The sequence below is a fragment of the Mus pahari genome, chromosome 2 (genome assembly GCF_900095145.1).
Source record: "Mus pahari chromosome 2, PAHARI_EIJ_v1.1, whole genome shotgun sequence".
In the NCBI taxonomy this organism is placed as follows: domain Eukaryota; kingdom Metazoa; phylum Chordata; class Mammalia; order Rodentia; family Muridae; genus Mus; species Mus pahari.
The window spans coordinates 60,111,801-60,130,735 of record NC_034591.1 but is presented as its reverse complement, the minus strand read 5'-3'; the positions used below and the strand labels follow the sequence as shown (position 1 = coordinate 60,130,735).

Sequence of the window (18,935 nt, the reverse complement as noted above, 5' to 3'; positions counted from 1 at the left end):
GTGGCATGGGTCTTCCCCCTCTGAGTCATCTTGATAGTCCAGCTATGCATTTCTTTATATAAATTTTAATTAGTGCTTTAATCAATACAAATGTAGCTGGTTTTGTCATGGTTGATATATTACCACCTACAGTAAGTGCTGTGATTCTTAAACAATATTCCTAGCTTGAGAGAAAGCCATTACCAAGTTGTATGGGAAGATTAGAAACCATAATCTCCTCCTGGACCAGACTGCAGAAGCTCTGATGGCACAGCAAACAAGAGAGACGAGCTCGGGTAAGTCTTCTGAACACCAGGAAGCCTAATGCCAAAGTGAAGTCCTCAAGAACAAACATCACAACACTGAGAAGGGCTTTCAAATGCAGTGCTTTATTTTTCTGCGGCTTGTCAATCATAGATGTTTATGTGAACTGTTTTTATGTACATGAGATATGGTCAACAAATAAGATTTACACACTTTAAAGCACACTTCTATAAAACAACTTATTTTGTACATCCAACTCCTTCTGCCAGCTCTCTCTACTTACATCTCCTCTCCATAGCCTTCCTGGATGGTAATACTTCCTCCGACCCACTATTCTCCTTCCAGTGACTTGGCTGCTCCTTTCCTCTCCCCACAAGGATGACTCTCCTCTCCAGAGGATGACTGTTACTCTTGCTGTTGCCTACCTTTGCTTCACATCTTTCCTGCTTCCTTCCTTTTCTGTTCTTTTCCTCCTTCCTCCATTACTCCAGCATATTGGTCTCCTCCCCCATGCCCACTTGCAGAAGTTCCTTCTGCAGACTTCTGAAGGTTTTGCTTAGCTTTAAACAGGAGCTGCCATCACAAGATTTCTGTTGTATCTTTAAAAAAACATTTGAATCCCCCTACACACATGCACACACACACACACACACACACACACACACACGCATGTGCACGCGCACGCACACATACACATTTCAACACGAATCACTTTCATCTTTATGCTTTCAATGAATGTCATGTGATGAACCACATATACCACACTAATTCTATAGGTACAGTAGAGATATTATCTTTGGGAGTCATATACACACAAAAAATAACAAAATAAAGCCATAAAATATTCTACCCATACTGGGAATGAAACAATTGATGATATACAATAATTATAGCATTATGAAGTATAAGCAGTTTAAATCTGTTCATAGTATAGTGCTTTAAAAATTATGAAGAGCTCCATGTCAGCGACTTGAAAGTATGCAGGCTGATGTTTTTGTCCGTTACATTGACACTTAGTGTCTGTTGGAATAAACAAACAAGAAATATATTGAACATTTGTTATCTAAATTTTTCTGTACACAAACAAACAGGGTGTGAGTCATTGAGCCACATGGCCTTGGTGCCAACTACTTTATTTTCAGCTGAAGAGGATGTTTCCTAATTCCTAGAGTGGAACAATTATTCTGTGATAGTAATGATTCCATGCACAACCACTGAGAACAAGTACACAGGCAAGCTGAAAAGGGTACCCTGTCTTCCCCTCTTCTGCACTGGTGCTAGCTCCCCTTCTACTTTATCTTCTGCTGTCTCCTCAAAGCACTCACCCACTGCCTAGGAAGTCTAATACTTCTGCTTTCTTATGTCAGACACTTTACAGAAGCCTCAACATATGAGCAAGTTTTAACTTGTCCATAAATAAGTTCACAACAGAATAGGGACAAGTTCTTTAAGAGATCTTGTTAAAGGTGTTTGACAAGAAAACCACAGTACAATGAAACATTTTAAAATTATAAAATTGAAGAAATCTTTTTCTCAGGCCAAGAAACCATAAATTGTTCTCATATAGGAGAGAGAGAGAGGGAGAGAGAGAGAGAGAGAGAGAGAGAGAGAGAGAGAGAGAGAGAGAGAGAGAGAAACAGAGAGAAACAGANGAGAGAGAGAGAGAGAGAGAGAGAGAGAAACAGAGAGAAACAGAGAGAGAAACAGAGAGAGAAACAGAGAGAGAGACACAGAGAGAGAGAAACACAGAGAGAGAAACACAGAGAGAGAAACACAGAGAGAGAAACACAGAGAGAGAAACAGAGAGAGAAACACCATGTGGGAAGAACTGTTCCCATTTACTACAGCACAGGTCTTGGGACTGAAATATATGAATCCTGAGTTTCTAATTTTAACTTTCAAAGGATGTTGGTAATCAACAATTTTCATAGCTGTACACATATCATGGAATGATTGATATTATCTACACAGTGGGAAACATCATTTCTAACATTAGTGTTGTGAATGTATAGGCTACAAACTATTCAAAGAATACCTCAGGAAGGAGTTTATAATAAGATTAAGAAAACATTGGGTTGAAATACTATGTCTAATATGAGTTTAATGATCTGAGAGAAAATGTCAGACAGAAGTGTAAGAATTATTTCATTCTTAAGATCTGTTTATTTTACTCTGTGTAGAATATAACTTAATAGAATATCTTTTAAAATAATTATTATATCACATCTAACAGTGACACCAGGTATATTGATCATATTCCGGGTCAAACTCAATGCCCAATACTAGTTGGCCAACACAAACAGGGCTCAATGGGTTAAAAAAAGAAAGAATGAGAAAGAAAACATGAAGTTGAGTGGTTAGGTAGGTAGAGGAGGTTCTGGGAGGAGTTAGGGAAGAGGAATGAACATGATCATTAATAAAACAGTAAGTTTACCATTCTCCAACAGATGATCACACATTCAAAAAATATGAAACACAATGATTCTGATAGAACCAATAAAAATGATATTAATTGCCAACTCATGAGGATAAGGTATTGTAAATACCTCATTATATTCAAATTTTCTTTGATACAGAGTAATTGTGCATCACTACCTAACATTTTCCTCTGTAATATCATTTAAAATATTAAAACATTGAGATAAAACTATAAGCCTCTTGAAATTTCCAAGAGTTTCCATGAATTTAAATGGAAAAAAAGTAAGAAAATTTGTTTCATTGTTTTATCATTTTCTTTTCTTTCTTTCCCTTTCTCTTTTTCTTACTGTCTTCTTTCTTTCTTTCTTTCTTTCCTTCTTTTGTTCCTTCTCTATGGCACTTTCAGGAATGAACCAACTCTTTTTAGGATAGTTGATAATGCCTGACATTTGACAGAATGTTCAGGCTATTTGAGAATTTGGTTTCTGAGACAAAATGAGGAACAAATGTCACTAAGGTTTTCAGACAAGATGATAGTTGTGGAAAGTGACCAATCAGATTTTCGATTCCAAATGACAAACTGTGTCTTTGCTTTATCTCCACACTGTCCACGACTAACTGAACACAGTGGCTGCAGGGGCATTGCACAAAGCATTCTGGGCTTGTGCAATGGGTTTTCCAGTGGTTACAAACCTTGGTTGTGTTGTCGTAGTAGGCAAAGACTTTTTCATTGTTATTGTCCCAAGAGATCCTCACATTAGTAATGGAAGAACTGCTCAATCCCCAGATATCAATGTAGCCTAGATACAAGGGTGCTGTGCCAGTGAGGTAATTGTTAAATATTTCATGTGTCAGCAATGTATTCTGCCAAATTGAAAATAAAACAGAAAAGAAAAATTATCAAAATTAGTTCAATTTTGTTTTAAGCATAAACGTAAGTCATTTATGAGACAGCCTGAGTCAATATCTTATGTTTTCAGATAGGGAAAGCCATGATATCAGTTCCCTGTCCCCTGCTGCTCTGCCCTGTCCACTTTGTATAGCAAGCCTCAGCCCAGTCTCTGCTGTAATGTTCTAATTTAACGATGGCCTTGAACTCTGAAAGTCACAAGTTTCAAGTATCAATATATTCTACACAAGTAAAGGCCACAGCATGTGAAGAGTATTTACAGACAACACAGAAAGGAGGGCTAGATTACACAGGAAGATTACCCAGCTGTGCAATGGTGTTTTGAAAACAGTCACTGGTGAGACATGAGCAGGTTCAAACATTTCTAGGGAGCCTAAGATACTTCCCCGTGAGGTTTAAAGGAAGGGAAAAGATGAGCAATACAGAAATCTAAGAAGTATATACATAGTACCCTTATGAAAGCTACTATTCTGCCAAGACAGGGGAAGCCTACACTCCCTTTGTAGTGTTAATCACACTCACCTGGCTGACAGAAAACTTGACCAAGTAGGACCGATTGGTATCTGCAAACAGACAAAGGGTCAGATGTGAGCTGAGCCTGTGGCTTCAAATTGCTTTCTTTCTTAGCTGAGAGTTGAGGTTATTTTTGTTTTTGTTTTTCTTCATTCCAGTAAGTTTGCTTATGCAATGGATGCTTTCTCTATGGAAGCTAGTCAGGTTCTCCACCCAACTCCAAATGGACACAGACTTTTGAAATGAGCATATACATGCACGTGACAGAGAGCTATCTCATACAAAAATCACCCAACCCCACTTTAAGTCATTTTCCTTACAATCTACTAGTTCCAACTCTCCCTAGCCATCTCAGAATCTCCAATTCTTTTTGCTAAAAACACACACTCATACATGTAAATACACTGGGACCTCTGCCTTGTGTTGTCTTGAGTGATAATGGGTGGGTTTGAATGTGATCTTGAGAAAACTTAAGCTTTCTGGGAAAGCATGGCATTTGGTTCTGTGGTGGGGGTAATGGAAAACTCGACTTGCTAGGCACCAGCTCCTTTCAGGCCTCCTCTGCCTCCCCAGTGCTGGGTTCTTCCTCATTTATTCCTTACTCCTCTGGGAACCACTGGATTCTCAAACTGTGCTGTCCACAGCAGATAAAAATTTAGCTGTATGAAGTTAAATGAATATAAATTAAATAAACTTCAGTTTCTTGGATGCCCTTCTGGTGACATTTTCAGTATCCATTAGACACCTGTGCCTATAGCTGTATTGAGCAGCAGAAGCACCTGTGACTAAAAGTTCTCCTGTGTAGTAAAGAGTACTTGAACTGTCCTCCTAAGAGGCTACCTTCTCCCATAAACTCCTGATGGAAAGTCCCTCACATAAACAGTGCATTTAGCATTGTCTCGCTGGGGCAACTAATCATGAAGTTGGAGAATAGCATCAATTTCATGAAAGTTTATCTCAGCAGAAAGACAGGAATTTAAGATAATCAAGAACCTCACTCATGATATGGTCAGGAATTCCAGCCATCCCCTACTTACTGATGCTTTTCCCATCATCCCAGAAGAGCCAGCCCTCAGCAAGTCCCTCATCATTCAACGCAGCCCTGAGGCCCATGAACTTCTGCCGGCTGTGGTGGGAAGGGAGAGCAGCATTAGCTTAAAATTGAGTCACAGTCACAGGAACAAAGGGGCAAAATGAAGTTCTTCCTGGGGGTGGAGAGTGGGTTCTCATCTGAGAAGACCCTGAACAGCATGCAGAAATAACTGGACCACTGCATGTCCTAAATGAATGACATCACCAAAGCAGGGCTCCTTTCCAGTAAGGCTCTCAAATTAAAAGCACATGGCTGGCTTCCTTCTTTCCCCTTTCCTGAGGCTGTAAACCTCTTTCATGACCCATTGCCTAAAACACATGGAGGACAAATTGGTGAAGTTTTGAGGTGTGATATCAGGTTCACTGTATTCCGGTGAGCAATTTCCATCCTTTTCCATCACATAGGTTAATAACACCTCCCTCTCTTCGTTCGTGGAATGAAGATGATGGTGATACTCCACTCTAACCATTTTCTCATTAATAACAGAAAAATAGGAAATCATGAAACATAGTTCTTACTACTGGCATAGTCCAGGGATGCTGCAGGAATTTACGTGAGGCTGGTGACTGATGGCTCTCATAGAAACTTATGACAAGACCTCTTACGTTATTTTCAAGGTAAAGCAGCCTCGGGGATCAGTTGCCGGATCATTATTTTTTCCAGCAATGGTTTATTCTTAAGGAAAAGAGTTGAAGATTCCAAAAATATAAATTATGACTACCCCCATTTTAACTTATATTATTGCAAATGTCACATCTAACCTGCAATTTCATACCCTCTGATCTAAAACAGTTTGTAAAAGTTGTTCAGAGTTCAGAGTTTTTAAAAAAAAAAAAAAAAATTCCAAATTCAAACATGCAGAGCAGAAAATTCAGTGCAAATACCTTCAGACTTGAGACTTTTACTCAAGGGATGAGGAGACTTCTCCGCACAAGAGTAAACTCACTATTGTGCAAAGCAAAACCCTAGTCCCACCATATCCCCCCCTCTCACCTTAACTGGGTGTTCATGGCAGGTTCCTGCCAGGGCAGAATATAGCCCCCACGAATATGAAGATTAATGTACTCAAGAGGGGCTTGCAAGGTCTTCCACTCTCCCGTTGCATTGATATCTACACCCTGTGGGCAAAAGGGAGATGATAAGAGTTGCCCCCATCCTGAGCGGTGCATTCAGCAGAAATCCCAACTGCCTCCTAAATTTGTCTTCCCACCATTCAACACATACCATCTTCGCATTCTGCATCCACCTGCTCCATAGAAAGCATCCTAAGGACTTGTTTCTGTGCCTTTATCTTTGAATCTGTCTTGTCTGATACCTTTATCTTGCCTCAAATGGCATCTTTCTCTTTCTCATGTGCTAATTCTTATCTTGCCACACATGAAATAAATCCTGCTTCATATGCGAGTGTTGTACTCTGGCTTGAGTCATAAGTCTCATGTCCTTCTATCTCAACAATGGCAGGGATTCTCAGTGTTGTTACCACTGCTAGTTTGGATCAAATAACTTTCTGTCACAAGGCTATATTATGCTTTATTCCTGACTTGGAATGGTTCATCTACTTTAGGCCACCTGGTTATTCCTCTGTTCCAAGAAAGTCACCATACCATACCAAATATCATGGGACATTCACTAAGTATAGCATACATACTACAGCCCAGAATTGATGGACTCAAGCAATTCCCCTGCCACAGCCTACCAAGAAGCTGGAACTACAGGCTTGGGGTATGGTACTCAGCAGTCTTGTCATGACTTTTTAAAATATTAAGCCACACTTTCTCTGCTCGCTAGAGGACAATGGCACTGGATCCAGACTCTGCATTGTGTTTCCATAAAAAAAAAAAAAACTTTTGAAAAGCAAATATTAGCACATCATTATGTTGTTAACTCCAAATGGAAACGTACCTATTGTTATAAATCCTAGAACTTAGCAGAGAGTTTTGCACTCAGCAAGGCTATGACTTTAATCATCTACTAAGATGCCTGGGGTGCAGACTTTAAGGTATCTCCACTCTCAAGGGCAAGTTCAAGCAAAAGCAGGACCGCCTTTCCAGTGAGGTCTCCCTTAAGCTATAAACCCTGAGAGTCTCACTGCTTAACCCTAGTTGATGCCCTAGGACAGAGAAACTCTGAGTTTTCACCCAGATCCATTGCAATGCCCTTGAATGAGAGAGGCTAGGGCAGGGCTCAGCATCTGCTCTTCCTGCTCCTTGCTCTTCTCAGGAAGTCAGGAGAGATGGGCTAGTTAGAGGGCAAGGATGCTCCTTTCCTTCAATTCTCCCCTAAGAACTAAGCTCTGACTTATATGTATCCTTCAAGAGGTCACCACTGAAGTATCTTCTTGAGACCCTTCCAGCTTCTCTCCTATTATCACTAAGGCCCAGATATCTGCAACAGAGAGCCCCGGTGGTTGCCTTTATAAGTGAACATGTGTTGTTTGGACGTGTATTTGAGGGCTCACTGACTATGTAATACTCAGAACTTTTCAAGAGTACCTATAACAGCAGTTCTCTTCCTGTGGATCATGAACTCTTTGGGAGTCAAATGACCCATTCACAGGGGACAGCTAAGACCATCAGAAAACACAGATGTTTACATTATAATTCAGAACAGTAGCAAAATTACAGTTATGAAGTAGCAACAAAAATAATTTTATGGTTGTGGGTCACCAAGACACGATGAACTGTACTAAGGATTGCAGCATTAGGAAGGGTGAGAACCACTAATCTATATTATAGAAGCATATATCTATAAACAGACAGAAGCAAGAGCCTTTATACTGGAAGCAAAAATTAGCTTATGATACATTTCCAAGAAGAGACTAATCCTATTGTGCTTAGTAATATCACACAGGAAGGTAAAACGAGGCAGGCGCTGATTGAGAGGATTTCTATGTCATGTCAGCTCTCTGGTCTTGCTCTGACTCCACTTTAGAAGATGAGAAAATATTGACCACAGGAAATAAATGGTTTGTGCAAGACAACCGCACATGGTTTCCAGGGCAGATACTTAACATGAGATCTGTCAGATACAAAAACTTGTACTGTACTGTGTCATGTTGTATAAACATTTAGAAAGCTTACCCTGTAGTAGTCATACCAGCGGGCCCTGGGAAAATATGCTTCAACCGTTCTGGCATTCTGTAATTAAACATGAATAAAGGTGTCAGAAGTAGAACTGTTGTCTAGGACAGAGAAACTAATACACATAAGAAGTTAAAACAGTAGTGATAGACTAGAGTCTCACTCTCCAGCAATAATAATAAGGCCACTTCCTCCTACTCTCTTTAAATGGAAAAATTTTGGAGGTGTTTTGTTTTGTTTTGTTTTGTTTTGTTTTGTTTTGTTTTGTTTTTCCCAATGTCCCTCATAACATCCCTTGGATTGTACAACTTGAATGACCCGTTCCTTACAAAAACACCCTAGTTCATATCTAGAGAGAAAAAACACTCATGTTTGGCTAAAGAGCAAAAGAAAAAAATCTAGGTATAGTAAGATCTGAGTAATATTAAACAGCAAGTCTTTAGTAGGAAACCCAATCATTCTGAAAGGATGCTTAAGATAAAAAAGACCTTAGCAGCTTTCAAGTCCCCTTACATAAGGAAGAGCTCTGAGGTGACACACACTGCTATACAGCAGTTCACCCAACAAACTTATTTTAACAGTGAGAGGACTGACTGCTTGCAATGAATTCTTTTTCTACAGTCCCCACCTGACTCCAAGCCCCCTACACTAAATAAGGGAAAGCTTATATCTTCAAATATAACACAAGGTTATTTATCTTCTTCACTGTCCCATGGAGCAGAATTGTTAGGTTAACTTTAGAGAGAGATAATCTGAGGGAGGTCACCTAAGTGGTTAATTTTGCTGAGAAAGTTGGCAGAATTTAGGGCGGATTGTTCACAGTTCTATGAAAAATTGGTGAAACCAGGATGAATGAAGGAAAGGGGAGTTGTCACACTTCTGTCTCCACTTTGCCCACAGCAGAGAAGCAGCATAAAGAAAAGAGGAAACTCATGTGAGGATCATCCCTATGAGGATCTGGCTTGGAGTCCGAGTTAGCAGGATCAGTGGTAAACCTTCCTACTGTGAGAGGATAGCATGCTCTAACCCAGGGCATCATGGGTGTCTTGACTTCACCTCAAATGACAGTAGAACTTTTACTATTTTTTGGCTCAGGTATAAGAAGGAAAAAAAATGGAAAAGGTGGATCCCCAACACACAGGTCTCCTACTTTCTGTGTACCCATCCTGACACTGTGGTCCTTCTACCCTCAGAGGCCCCCATACTCACAGGCTTCAGCACAGGACTGACTAGGAAGGCTGGACCCAACAGGAACTGTTTGTCTATGTTCCAGGTCTCCCGGTCTGACACAAACCTAGAAATGGAAAGCAAGCTATCACAATCAGATCCTACCCAGGCTGCAGCCTAAGATGCTGAAGAAATCCTCAAGTCTGAACTCAAGCCAGAAATGCAGCTGAGACCAACAGCATCTCTATTACAATTTAATCAAGTCATACAGACTACACTCCATACAGGTCACTTCCCTCAAACCGCAGAAGGAATCTGGCCATATTGGCTCTGTAAAATACCTCCATCCCTCTAGCACAGCATTAAATATAGGGCTAGGCCTCATCCCCCAACCTTTGAAACACCCACTTTAGTGATACTGTTGCATCTGTAAACATAAACTACAAAAGATAAGATGGTTTCTGCATATCCCAAAGTGGAAGAAATTATGTTATTTTATTTCTGATAATTTAAAAACTTATTTTGTTTAAAAAAAAAAAAAAGATCTTCTATCCAAGATCTGCGGTGTGTATAAAATTCAGTTTTAAGAGGGAATAAATATTCTCTCTGCTTAGAGAGGCGAGAACAAACGGGATTGATGGTTTCAATCCTTGAATATTGTTGCATTTGTTGTTTCAATTGTTGAAAGAACTGTTGCAGCATCAGTGCCCACCGGCAGGTTGAATGAGTCATCTGGTTGGTCACCAGGATCCCTGCTTAACACTTACTCGTGGAGAAGAGGCCGCACAACTGTGCTGCCCTCCGTGTGGGCCTTGTACATCAAGGTGTAGAGATATGGCAACAGGATGTATCTGGTCTCCAGCACACTCCTGGAAATATCCTCAAAGGTTTTATTCCAGGATACAGGGTCTTGTCTCTACAGGAAAAGAGTGTTCAGAGTCCAGCTGTTAGCTCTCAAGAGCCTTAAGGTCACTAAAAGCTTATCCCAAATATTTCTATGCAACTGGACTCAAGAATATTCTCAGTAATTGGAAAAACTACTACAGCTTTTTCAGGAAAAATGACTCCATGAAATATTCCTTATGGGACATAAAGAAAATTCTTTCTGTCTTTAAGCTTTCACCTTTTTTTACTCTCTTTTCTAGCCCTCATTCTCTCTTTTTCCCTTCCCACCTCTCTCCACCTGGCCATGGGTGGCCTCTCTCTTTCTACCTTCTCTCTTATCCCCCGGCCTTTCTACAATAAAGCTCTAAAACCAAAAAAAGGAAGAAAATTCTTTCTAAATATAAAGAATCATAAAATAATAATGAAGAATATGTTACAAAGGAATGAAGGCTTAATGTCCCCAAGGAACACAGTCAACAGGAATGCTCTCAGAAACCAAGATGGCTTTTCAGTGGCAGAGTATAGATGAAGAGGCTGACATTGTACCTTGGTCCCGATGGTGTTGTGGTTCCTGGAGAAGGGGTAAAAGGCACCCAGCTGCATCCAGCGAAGACACATCTCATACTCAGCATCGTTAAAGAACCCACAGATGTCTGACCCAGTCTGAAACAACATGGAACAAAGTCAGCTCTTGGTGCTTTCTAAAAGACTTCCTAGGGAGGAGGAACATGTAAAGGACACTTACATAGGATATGCCAAAGAGGCTGAAATCCATCATGCCTGCAATGAGAGATGCCACAGGGTCAGCACAGGACATTCTCTGCATCCTTCTCCCCTCCACCAAGGATCTTACTCCCACCACTGTCTGCAGAAGCCCCTGGGCACACCCACACACCAATGATGGATTTCCCCAGCTGGTCCCAGGCAGCTGTGTTGTCTCCCAGCCAGTGTCCTGCCCAGCGTCCAGAAGAAGGGAATGTGGAGCGTGTGATGACGATCCCTCTTTCTCCTGTCACCTCCTGAACAGCTCTGGTTGGGAAAATAGGGAGGTAAGTTGAAGGTAAGACAAGAAAGACCCAGATCATGTTCTCTGTAACCCTAGGGCTTAGGGTTCTGCTGGCTGATGAGACTATAGTTCTAATGCTTTTTCACAGTAGTCAGCTAACAACTTCATCATGTGGTAAACCCATTGTACTGCTCCCAAATATTAACCAATCACAAGATCTATCTTTTTATCTGTTTGATGTTTGGTTTTCTATAATTGATGAGCTATAGGATAAATTCCTTTACTAGACTGAAATTGTATAAGTTGCACGATTCATTGAGATCATCCAGTAGGACGATGCTAATTCAGTAAACTAACCTGAGATCATATAAGAAGAAAGACTAAAAGTCTCAGTAGATATGATTCACTTTTAAAATAAAATAGATTATAGTACCCTGTTTCCCTTGTCTCTTATAACTGATGTTAACACATTACCGGGTGCAATGTATAATAATTTCTTCTGTCCCCATGTATGTGATCCTCAAACAGACAATTTCTCAATGATTTGACACTGCCATATTTAAACCTGATTTCTCAGTCATAACCAAAGACCTGTCTCCATGCAGAAGTATTCTTTAGATAAGAAATAAGACTTTCCAGACCAGTAGATCTTAATCTGTGAGTCACACCCCTTTGGGGTTTGAAGGAAACTTCCACAGGCGTCGCCCAAGAACAGCAGGAATATCAGATATTTACATTACAGTTCCTAATAGTAGTAAAAATATAATTATGAAGTAGCAATGAAAATAATGTTATGGATAGGGAGTCACTACAACATGAGGAACTGTATTAAAGGGTCATAGCATTAGGAAGGTTGAGGACCATGGTTCTAGACAATTAACCACTAAATTCTTCTTACTTTCTCGAATAGAAAATAGAAGGAAATACAAGGAAGTTACACCAGGGATTGGACATCCCCACTAATAATGCCAAGTGCTGTGTCACTTACTCATAGGTAGGTCTGGTCTGGGACCACCCATACAGGTTGTGTACATCATAGTGCCGCACCCTGGAGCCATCTGGAAGGATCTGCTCACCCTCCATGCACAGAGTCTTACTGCTCAGGCCCCTGTCCCTGGCTTCCAAATCTGAGGGAGGATTTAAGAATGAAAGACAGTTCTGAATCTTCTCATTGCTGGCCTCTTTTCTGTATTCTAAAATCTGTATCATAAGACTAACAGGACAAGCCCTAGGTGTGCCCGTTTCCCTAGGAGCACAAGAACAGTGGTCAGCACTGAACTGCAACATTCCTATGGGTGATTTCAACACCAATTCCCCTGGAGAAACTGATAGTATGGGAAAGCATGCAAGTTACCACATGCTCTGGAACAACTCTGAGCTGGATTTTTAATGTAAAAATTATTTCCTATAATTCCTATAAGAATCGTATCCCCAATATAGCATTTTCTGATTCTTGACATAGAAAATTGAGATTCAGAAGTATTGCATAACCTATGGAAGGTCACACACCTTATAGAGTAACTTATAAAACTAATAAAGTACTACAGTTCTTGACTCCCTGAGAATGGGAAGCCCCTTTAAAATAATCATAAATCTGAAGAGCTAACAAATTCATCTGTTAGAATCCCTTGCAGACATTACCACTGTTAGATAACTTCTGTACTGATTCTTGAAGTTTGTCCAGAGGTCTAGGTTCTTGAGCACACATAAGCACACACACACACACACACACACACACACACACACACACACACACGCACATCTTTGTTTGTGATCCCAGTACACTACATCATCAATGAGGACCTGTCCTTGGGCTCCAGCAGAGTTCATCTTTCTAGCCATTGCCCAGCTGGTAGAGAAAACTCAGGGTTCTTACGTGGCATGTAGGGAGGACGGTTTAGCGTAGCATCACTGCAGCCAGAAGGAACTGCCCCATTCACAAAGCTGGAAGGTTCATTCATATCCTACAAATGTCAGAGATGTGGTTAAAACATAAAGATACTTATGCCTGGTCAGAGACAAGGAGATAATGAATAAAGCAGCCAACCTCTAGTGATCCCTATAGATACTTCCCATCCTCTGGGGGGCCAGTGGGGAGCTTGCTAGAAGGACAACTGAACCCTCCGGGTCAAGCAAGCTTCCAAAGACTTTTCAGTAATCATCACCAAAGCTTTGCAGGGGATATTTCAGAGGTCCTAAGTACTAAGGAGGACCAGAACCGCTCCAGTTTCTATCAGAGGAAGTACGAAGTAGTACAACTACAGTCTTCTTGAATGATTAGCATCCTCTAGACTGTACTAAAAAACCCGCTATCACTCATATATACACCCACACCTAGCCATGTGTACACATGCACACTTACAATCCACAGCCCATCAAATTTCAAGCTCTTTGCAGGATCCTCTGTGTTGTTGTGGAGTTCTTTAATCTCCTTTTTCCACCATGCGGCAGTTGAATTACGGAAAAAGTCTGGGAAGGCCACATAAGCTCGGTATTGCTACAAAAGTAACAAAATTTACCTGTCAGAAATGAACACATTGGACAGCAAATACTTCCTAAGAACTTGGTTCAAATAAATTTTTGTACTAAGTGGTGGTAGCCAGTGGTAGCCAGAATAATATATCCTTGGCATGTTTTAGAAATATTAAGTGCAGAGATAAATGAGCATAAACCACATACCTTCCTTCCCAATATTCATAAATGTTCTGCAGACTGCTTTTTTATGTCAACACTCTGAACTCACTATTTCATGTTATAGATTCCTAATCCTCAAGTTGACCCCTATTTCCTAATGACTCTCCAGAGAGAAAGAAGGAGCCAGTGAGGATGTATAAGAGGCAAGATATTTTCCTGGTACTGAATACCAAATTGGTTAAATAAATAAATAGATAGATAGATAGATAAATAAATAAATTTTAAAAAGGAAGAAAGACTTCCTTAAAGGGTCATAGCATTAGGAAGGTTGAGAACCATGGTTCTAGACAATTAACCACTAAATTCTTCTTACTTTCTCGAATAGAAAATAGAAGGAAATACAAGGAAGTTACACCAGGGATTGGACATCCCCACTAATAATGCCAAGTGCTGTGTCACTTACTCATTGGTAGGTCTGGTCTGGGACCACCCATACAGGTTGTGTAAATCATAGTGCTGCACCCTGGAGCCATCTGGAAGGATCTGCTCACCCTCCATGCACAGGGTCTTACTGCTCAGGCCCCTGTCCCTGTGTGTGTGTGTGTGCTTATGTGTGCTCAAGAACCTAAACCTCTGGACAAACTTCAAGAATCAATACAGAAGTTATCTAACAGTGGTAATGTCTGCAAGCGATTCTAACAGATAAATTTGTTAGTTCTTCAGATTTATGATTATTTTAAAGGGGCTTCCCATTCTCAGGGAGTCAAGAACTGTAGTACTTTATTAGTTTTATGTTATTCTATAAGGTGTGGAACAAGGGATAATAATTCATGATATCAGACTAACTCCTATGTATCTCTGTTATTTATGATTTCAAAGAGCACATAAAAACCATAATTTATGCTAATCAGTATAAAACAATGTAAGAAGTAAGCCTCACCCTCTCTTTCTCTTCATCTGTTCTTAAATAATAAAAGCAAGGTGCATATGAAAATTGGATTCAGGGTATCACTCCTTAATTGCATTGAAAGCTTTAGAGAGCTAGAGCTTCAGTTAGTACTTTTACATTGATCTTTGTTCTTCCTACTGTAATTAGAACCTGAGAAGTAATTTTAAAATGATTATATATTTTCACTGATTTTTTTTTTATTTGTGAATTCATCCCAGTCAGAAACAGCAAGTATCAATAAAATCTTATATACCATTCCACTGTTGCTCGCTTTGGGACGTTATGGTCTTTGGTATATTTGAATAAATGGTCTCCCCTATGTTATTCATCATGTTATGAGAGTCAAAGCACTAAAAATGAGAAAGTCAAGAGTGAGAGAGTGGGAACAATAAGAAGAAAGCTTGGTCTGGGGGCTACAATTACACAGGATCCAATGTCTACACACAACACAAAACAGGAATGCTCCAAAGTAAACAAAAAGGCATCGGGATACAGAGGTCTGAATTAAAGAGGCAAGATTCCCCATAGACACACTGGGGATCTTGATGAATTTCGTTCTGGTGTATCTTTTTGTGAGAAATGGATGCAAGACAAAAAGCTCTTTACATAACAAACAAGAGACCAAGCTCAATTAGTGAGATACTTACAGTGTGGAGAGAAAGTGAATATGAATGAACAGGAGTTATAAGCTATATATATGCAAGCTCAAATTGAATCTCTTATGGGATACAAGTGGGAAATTGGGCCAGCAGTGTTTTATTAATCTATGTACAACCTTGATGATCCTTACCTGTGTACTAAAAGTAACCCACCATTGTCCAAAGGGCTGTCTCTGCCTTATTCTTTCTGTTATCAACACTTGTCAGATTGTATCTGTCCTCTCTTTGATGGGTCTTCATTTTCTGATGTCATGAGTTCACCTGTATGACTAGCCCTAGGATTCCTTACCACAGTGCACTGTAAAATACCAAGAGGTATTTTCTGGATCCAAGTCTACACTTAAGTATTAAATGTTTGAGCCTCGATGTCACAAGCCTTCTGTTCACAGCATTCTTAGCTAGTCTGTTTGTTTCATACACATCTCAGCAATGACAGACCTAGACATCAGTGAGCTCTTCCTCAACAAACTCATAAAACTGATTTTGTAAAATACATGTTGCTTATGATTATTCTATTGCCCAAGAGTCACTATGACAGTCTAAATATTTTATGTGGTGGTTACTGAAGTATGAAGTAACCATGAGAATTCTTTGAGAAAAATTACCTGGATCAGAGATCCAAGATTCCTGGCCATCACATACTCAGTGTTGCATAGTAGTCACCAGCTATGCTATCAACATTGTCCTCAGAATATCAAGGGCCTGAAGATCAGGGCCCACATTGCTTTAAAGGCTGAGGGAGCATACATCTTATGAGTTAATGGCCAATCTTATGATTGATGAAATAATACCTCTACCAACATCAACAATTAAACCCCATAGAACCTATATAATTGAATGTATCTGGCCTGTGTACCCATGAGCTAACTGAATTTTCAGATTCAAGTGCTCCTCTGTGAGAAATGATGAGAAGCCCAGGAAGCTGAGGAGTTGTCTCAAATCTTATCACACAGTAAATGATAGATGGTAGATAGATACAAAGGAAGAAAGAAAGAAAGAAAGAAAGAAAGAAAGAAAGAAAGAAAGAAAGAAAGAAAGAAAGAAAGNAAGAAAGAAAGAAAGGAAGGATGGATGACAGGAAAACAGATCATAACTTATATAGATTCTGGCTAGTAAAAAATAAAGCAAACAAAAACTGAACTTGACTAAATTATACCAATAGCTGAAATATGCCTTAATCAGCTTCTGTTCTCTTCTGTTTCATCTGCTACTAAAAGAAAAAAAGATATGTAGTTGAATACCCATTAAACTGTGTCCTAAGAGTGAAGATTTCTTTTTACATCTAAAGCACTAATGCTTTCAAAGGGATCAAAGTTGTCAGAAATCAAAACCCAGTAACTGGATGCCTCTGGCTTGCACTAATGGGCGTTCTACCTCCTATACTAGAGTTCTCGCAAGTCTGAACTTTTGGCCCCCAGTCATATTAGTTCTATAGAATATATGACTTCCTCTCCAGGACTGAACTTGGTCTTCAAAACCAATTTGTCTGTGGAAAGCATGGATATTGGTCTTAATTTCTATCAGTCCCATTGCTGGTGACTGCAGTTTTCTCTTACATCATTGAGAAGCCTTAACATTGGCTAAAATCTTTACTTGAATAGTTTTCCAAAGACATTGTGGCTCTGGGCTTTTGTGTACGACTAACATCTGCAATTATAACTACTGTGCTTTGTCTCTACAATGTTTAACTGGTTAATTCTTAAATCTAATATAATGTTTAGACATTGTAAGTTATACTACTGATTGAGACACAAGCTTCTTCACTTAATCACCCCTGACTAGGTGTCCTAGATAAACAGAAATTTTCTTGGACTTCCCCAATTCTCTAGGCAAGTTGGAAAAAAAGGAACATACACACTCAAGTACATACCTGTCTGGAAAGAATAATTATGTGGAAGAATACTAAAGGTTAGGTCAGGTAAGTGTTCTCCCGAAGATTCCCACCCAACACTAAGGGCATTGCTCAGATGTTATCGGACAATCAAAAAAGTGAGATGAAACCCAACAGGATACATACCAGTCTGTTGGGTAAGCATATTAACCAGAAGAGGGCCAGAATACAGACAGGAACAGGAGGAACCACACATTCATTCAAGTAACCAGTACATGCTAGTAAAGCCCAGGGGAAACAGGTGCAGAGCCTAATGTATATGGATATATTACAAGGAAGAACTTGCTCCCAGGAAAAAGCAAATGTATAATACAATGCTAGACTAAAGAGGATAAAACAACACTGAAATCCATAGCAGAGGGGGAGTCAGAGGCACAATTTATAAGTATGGAGATGGAGAAGCCTGTCTATAGTGAAAAATCATAAATAGGAATAATGTCAAATTGATAAAGACAAAGGTTAGAAACTATTTAAAAGAGATATCCAGGGAAAAAAAACAACCTTAACAATAAGAAACACAATTAAGAAAAAAAATTCCCTTAGCGATATCTCCCAATTGAAAAACTATGGACCCCTGAATTCTGACAACTTTGGATTGGAAGTCACCATTATGCCTTTAATAACCATGGACAGGTAAATTACATTATCAGTATTAGATCATAAAAACAATAATATTGACATCACAATTGGAGATGAAACATAAGTAGGAAGAAAAAGTGTATGTGTGAGGTCATCAGTATAAGAATGACAGGAAGAACACATGTCACTACAGTGTCTTCACCATACTCAGTAGAGCTAATGGGAACTTCTACAACTTGGGGTATGAATTCCCTTTCAAGATAATCCTGACTACACGCAAAAGTCACAAAGGGCCTTTTACCTCCACTTGACTGTCCCAGTCTAAAGAAGAGTTCACAGTGATATTAGGGTAATCAGGCCAGACCTGTGAGCAGAAAAAGAAAAGATCAACAGAAATGCCTCTGACGATTTGACATACACAGAGTTTCCTAGAAAACTCTAAGCCACAGTCCTACAACTTCAGCTTTCATGTAGGATTGTTCTATGGAGAAGTAGATTGCATGAAGCTCTTAATTACTGTCAGTAAACATTGGCTGTGAAATGAAAACCAAATCCCCAGTGACCAAATGGACTAGGTGAAAGCCACATTTACAAATACATTAACAATTTTCTGGCCTAAGGGTGAGGATTGCTGAATGACTGTCAGTTCATACCTTTCCCCAGACAATGCCTCCATTATTGGGATAACTGATGAAGACTTCATTCTCCACACCTCGGGTGAAGGCAGGATAGGGCTGTGTCTCATTGCCAGAAATGGCTGGATCCTGCAGGCAGAGCACAGGGCAGGTGGGAAATTATGATGGAAGACAGAGTGGTGGTGAGGGTTGAAGGGTTGCTATTCCCCAGTTTTAATTTGCACTGTAGCTTCCATGGCTCCCAAGAAGTACCCTTACACTAACTACACTTCT

General features: G+C 39.8%; 1 protein-coding gene across 1 annotated transcript in view; it reads right to left on the bottom strand.

The window, feature by feature from the left end:
* Nucleotides 1-354: 354 nt before the first annotated feature.
* The window catches only part of Mgam (maltase-glucoamylase), a 129,116-nt gene continuing 110,535 nt past the window's right edge, over nucleotides 355-18,935 (bottom strand). The window contains exons 79-94 of the mRNA XM_029534874.1: nucleotides 18,681-18,791; nucleotides 18,329-18,391; nucleotides 13,678-13,812; nucleotides 13,192-13,279; nucleotides 12,304-12,442; nucleotides 11,205-11,338; nucleotides 11,055-11,089; nucleotides 10,856-10,972; nucleotides 10,192-10,340; nucleotides 9,467-9,551; nucleotides 8,258-8,314; nucleotides 6,171-6,295; nucleotides 5,122-5,210; nucleotides 4,094-4,134; nucleotides 3,355-3,525; nucleotides 355-1,263 (exon numbers count right to left, since the gene is read on the bottom strand). Of these exons, the coding sequence (XP_029390734.1) occupies nucleotides 1,189-1,263; nucleotides 3,355-3,525; nucleotides 4,094-4,134; nucleotides 5,122-5,210; nucleotides 6,171-6,295; nucleotides 8,258-8,314; nucleotides 9,467-9,551; nucleotides 10,192-10,340; nucleotides 10,856-10,972; nucleotides 11,055-11,089; nucleotides 11,205-11,338; nucleotides 12,304-12,442; nucleotides 13,192-13,279; nucleotides 13,678-13,812; nucleotides 18,329-18,391; nucleotides 18,681-18,791 (1,614 nt within the window). The 3' untranslated portion in view covers nucleotides 355-1,188. The remainder of the gene's footprint in view (nucleotides 1,264-3,354; nucleotides 3,526-4,093; nucleotides 4,135-5,121; nucleotides 5,211-6,170; nucleotides 6,296-8,257; nucleotides 8,315-9,466; nucleotides 9,552-10,191; nucleotides 10,341-10,855; nucleotides 10,973-11,054; nucleotides 11,090-11,204; nucleotides 11,339-12,303; nucleotides 12,443-13,191; nucleotides 13,280-13,677; nucleotides 13,813-18,328; nucleotides 18,392-18,680; nucleotides 18,792-18,935) is intronic.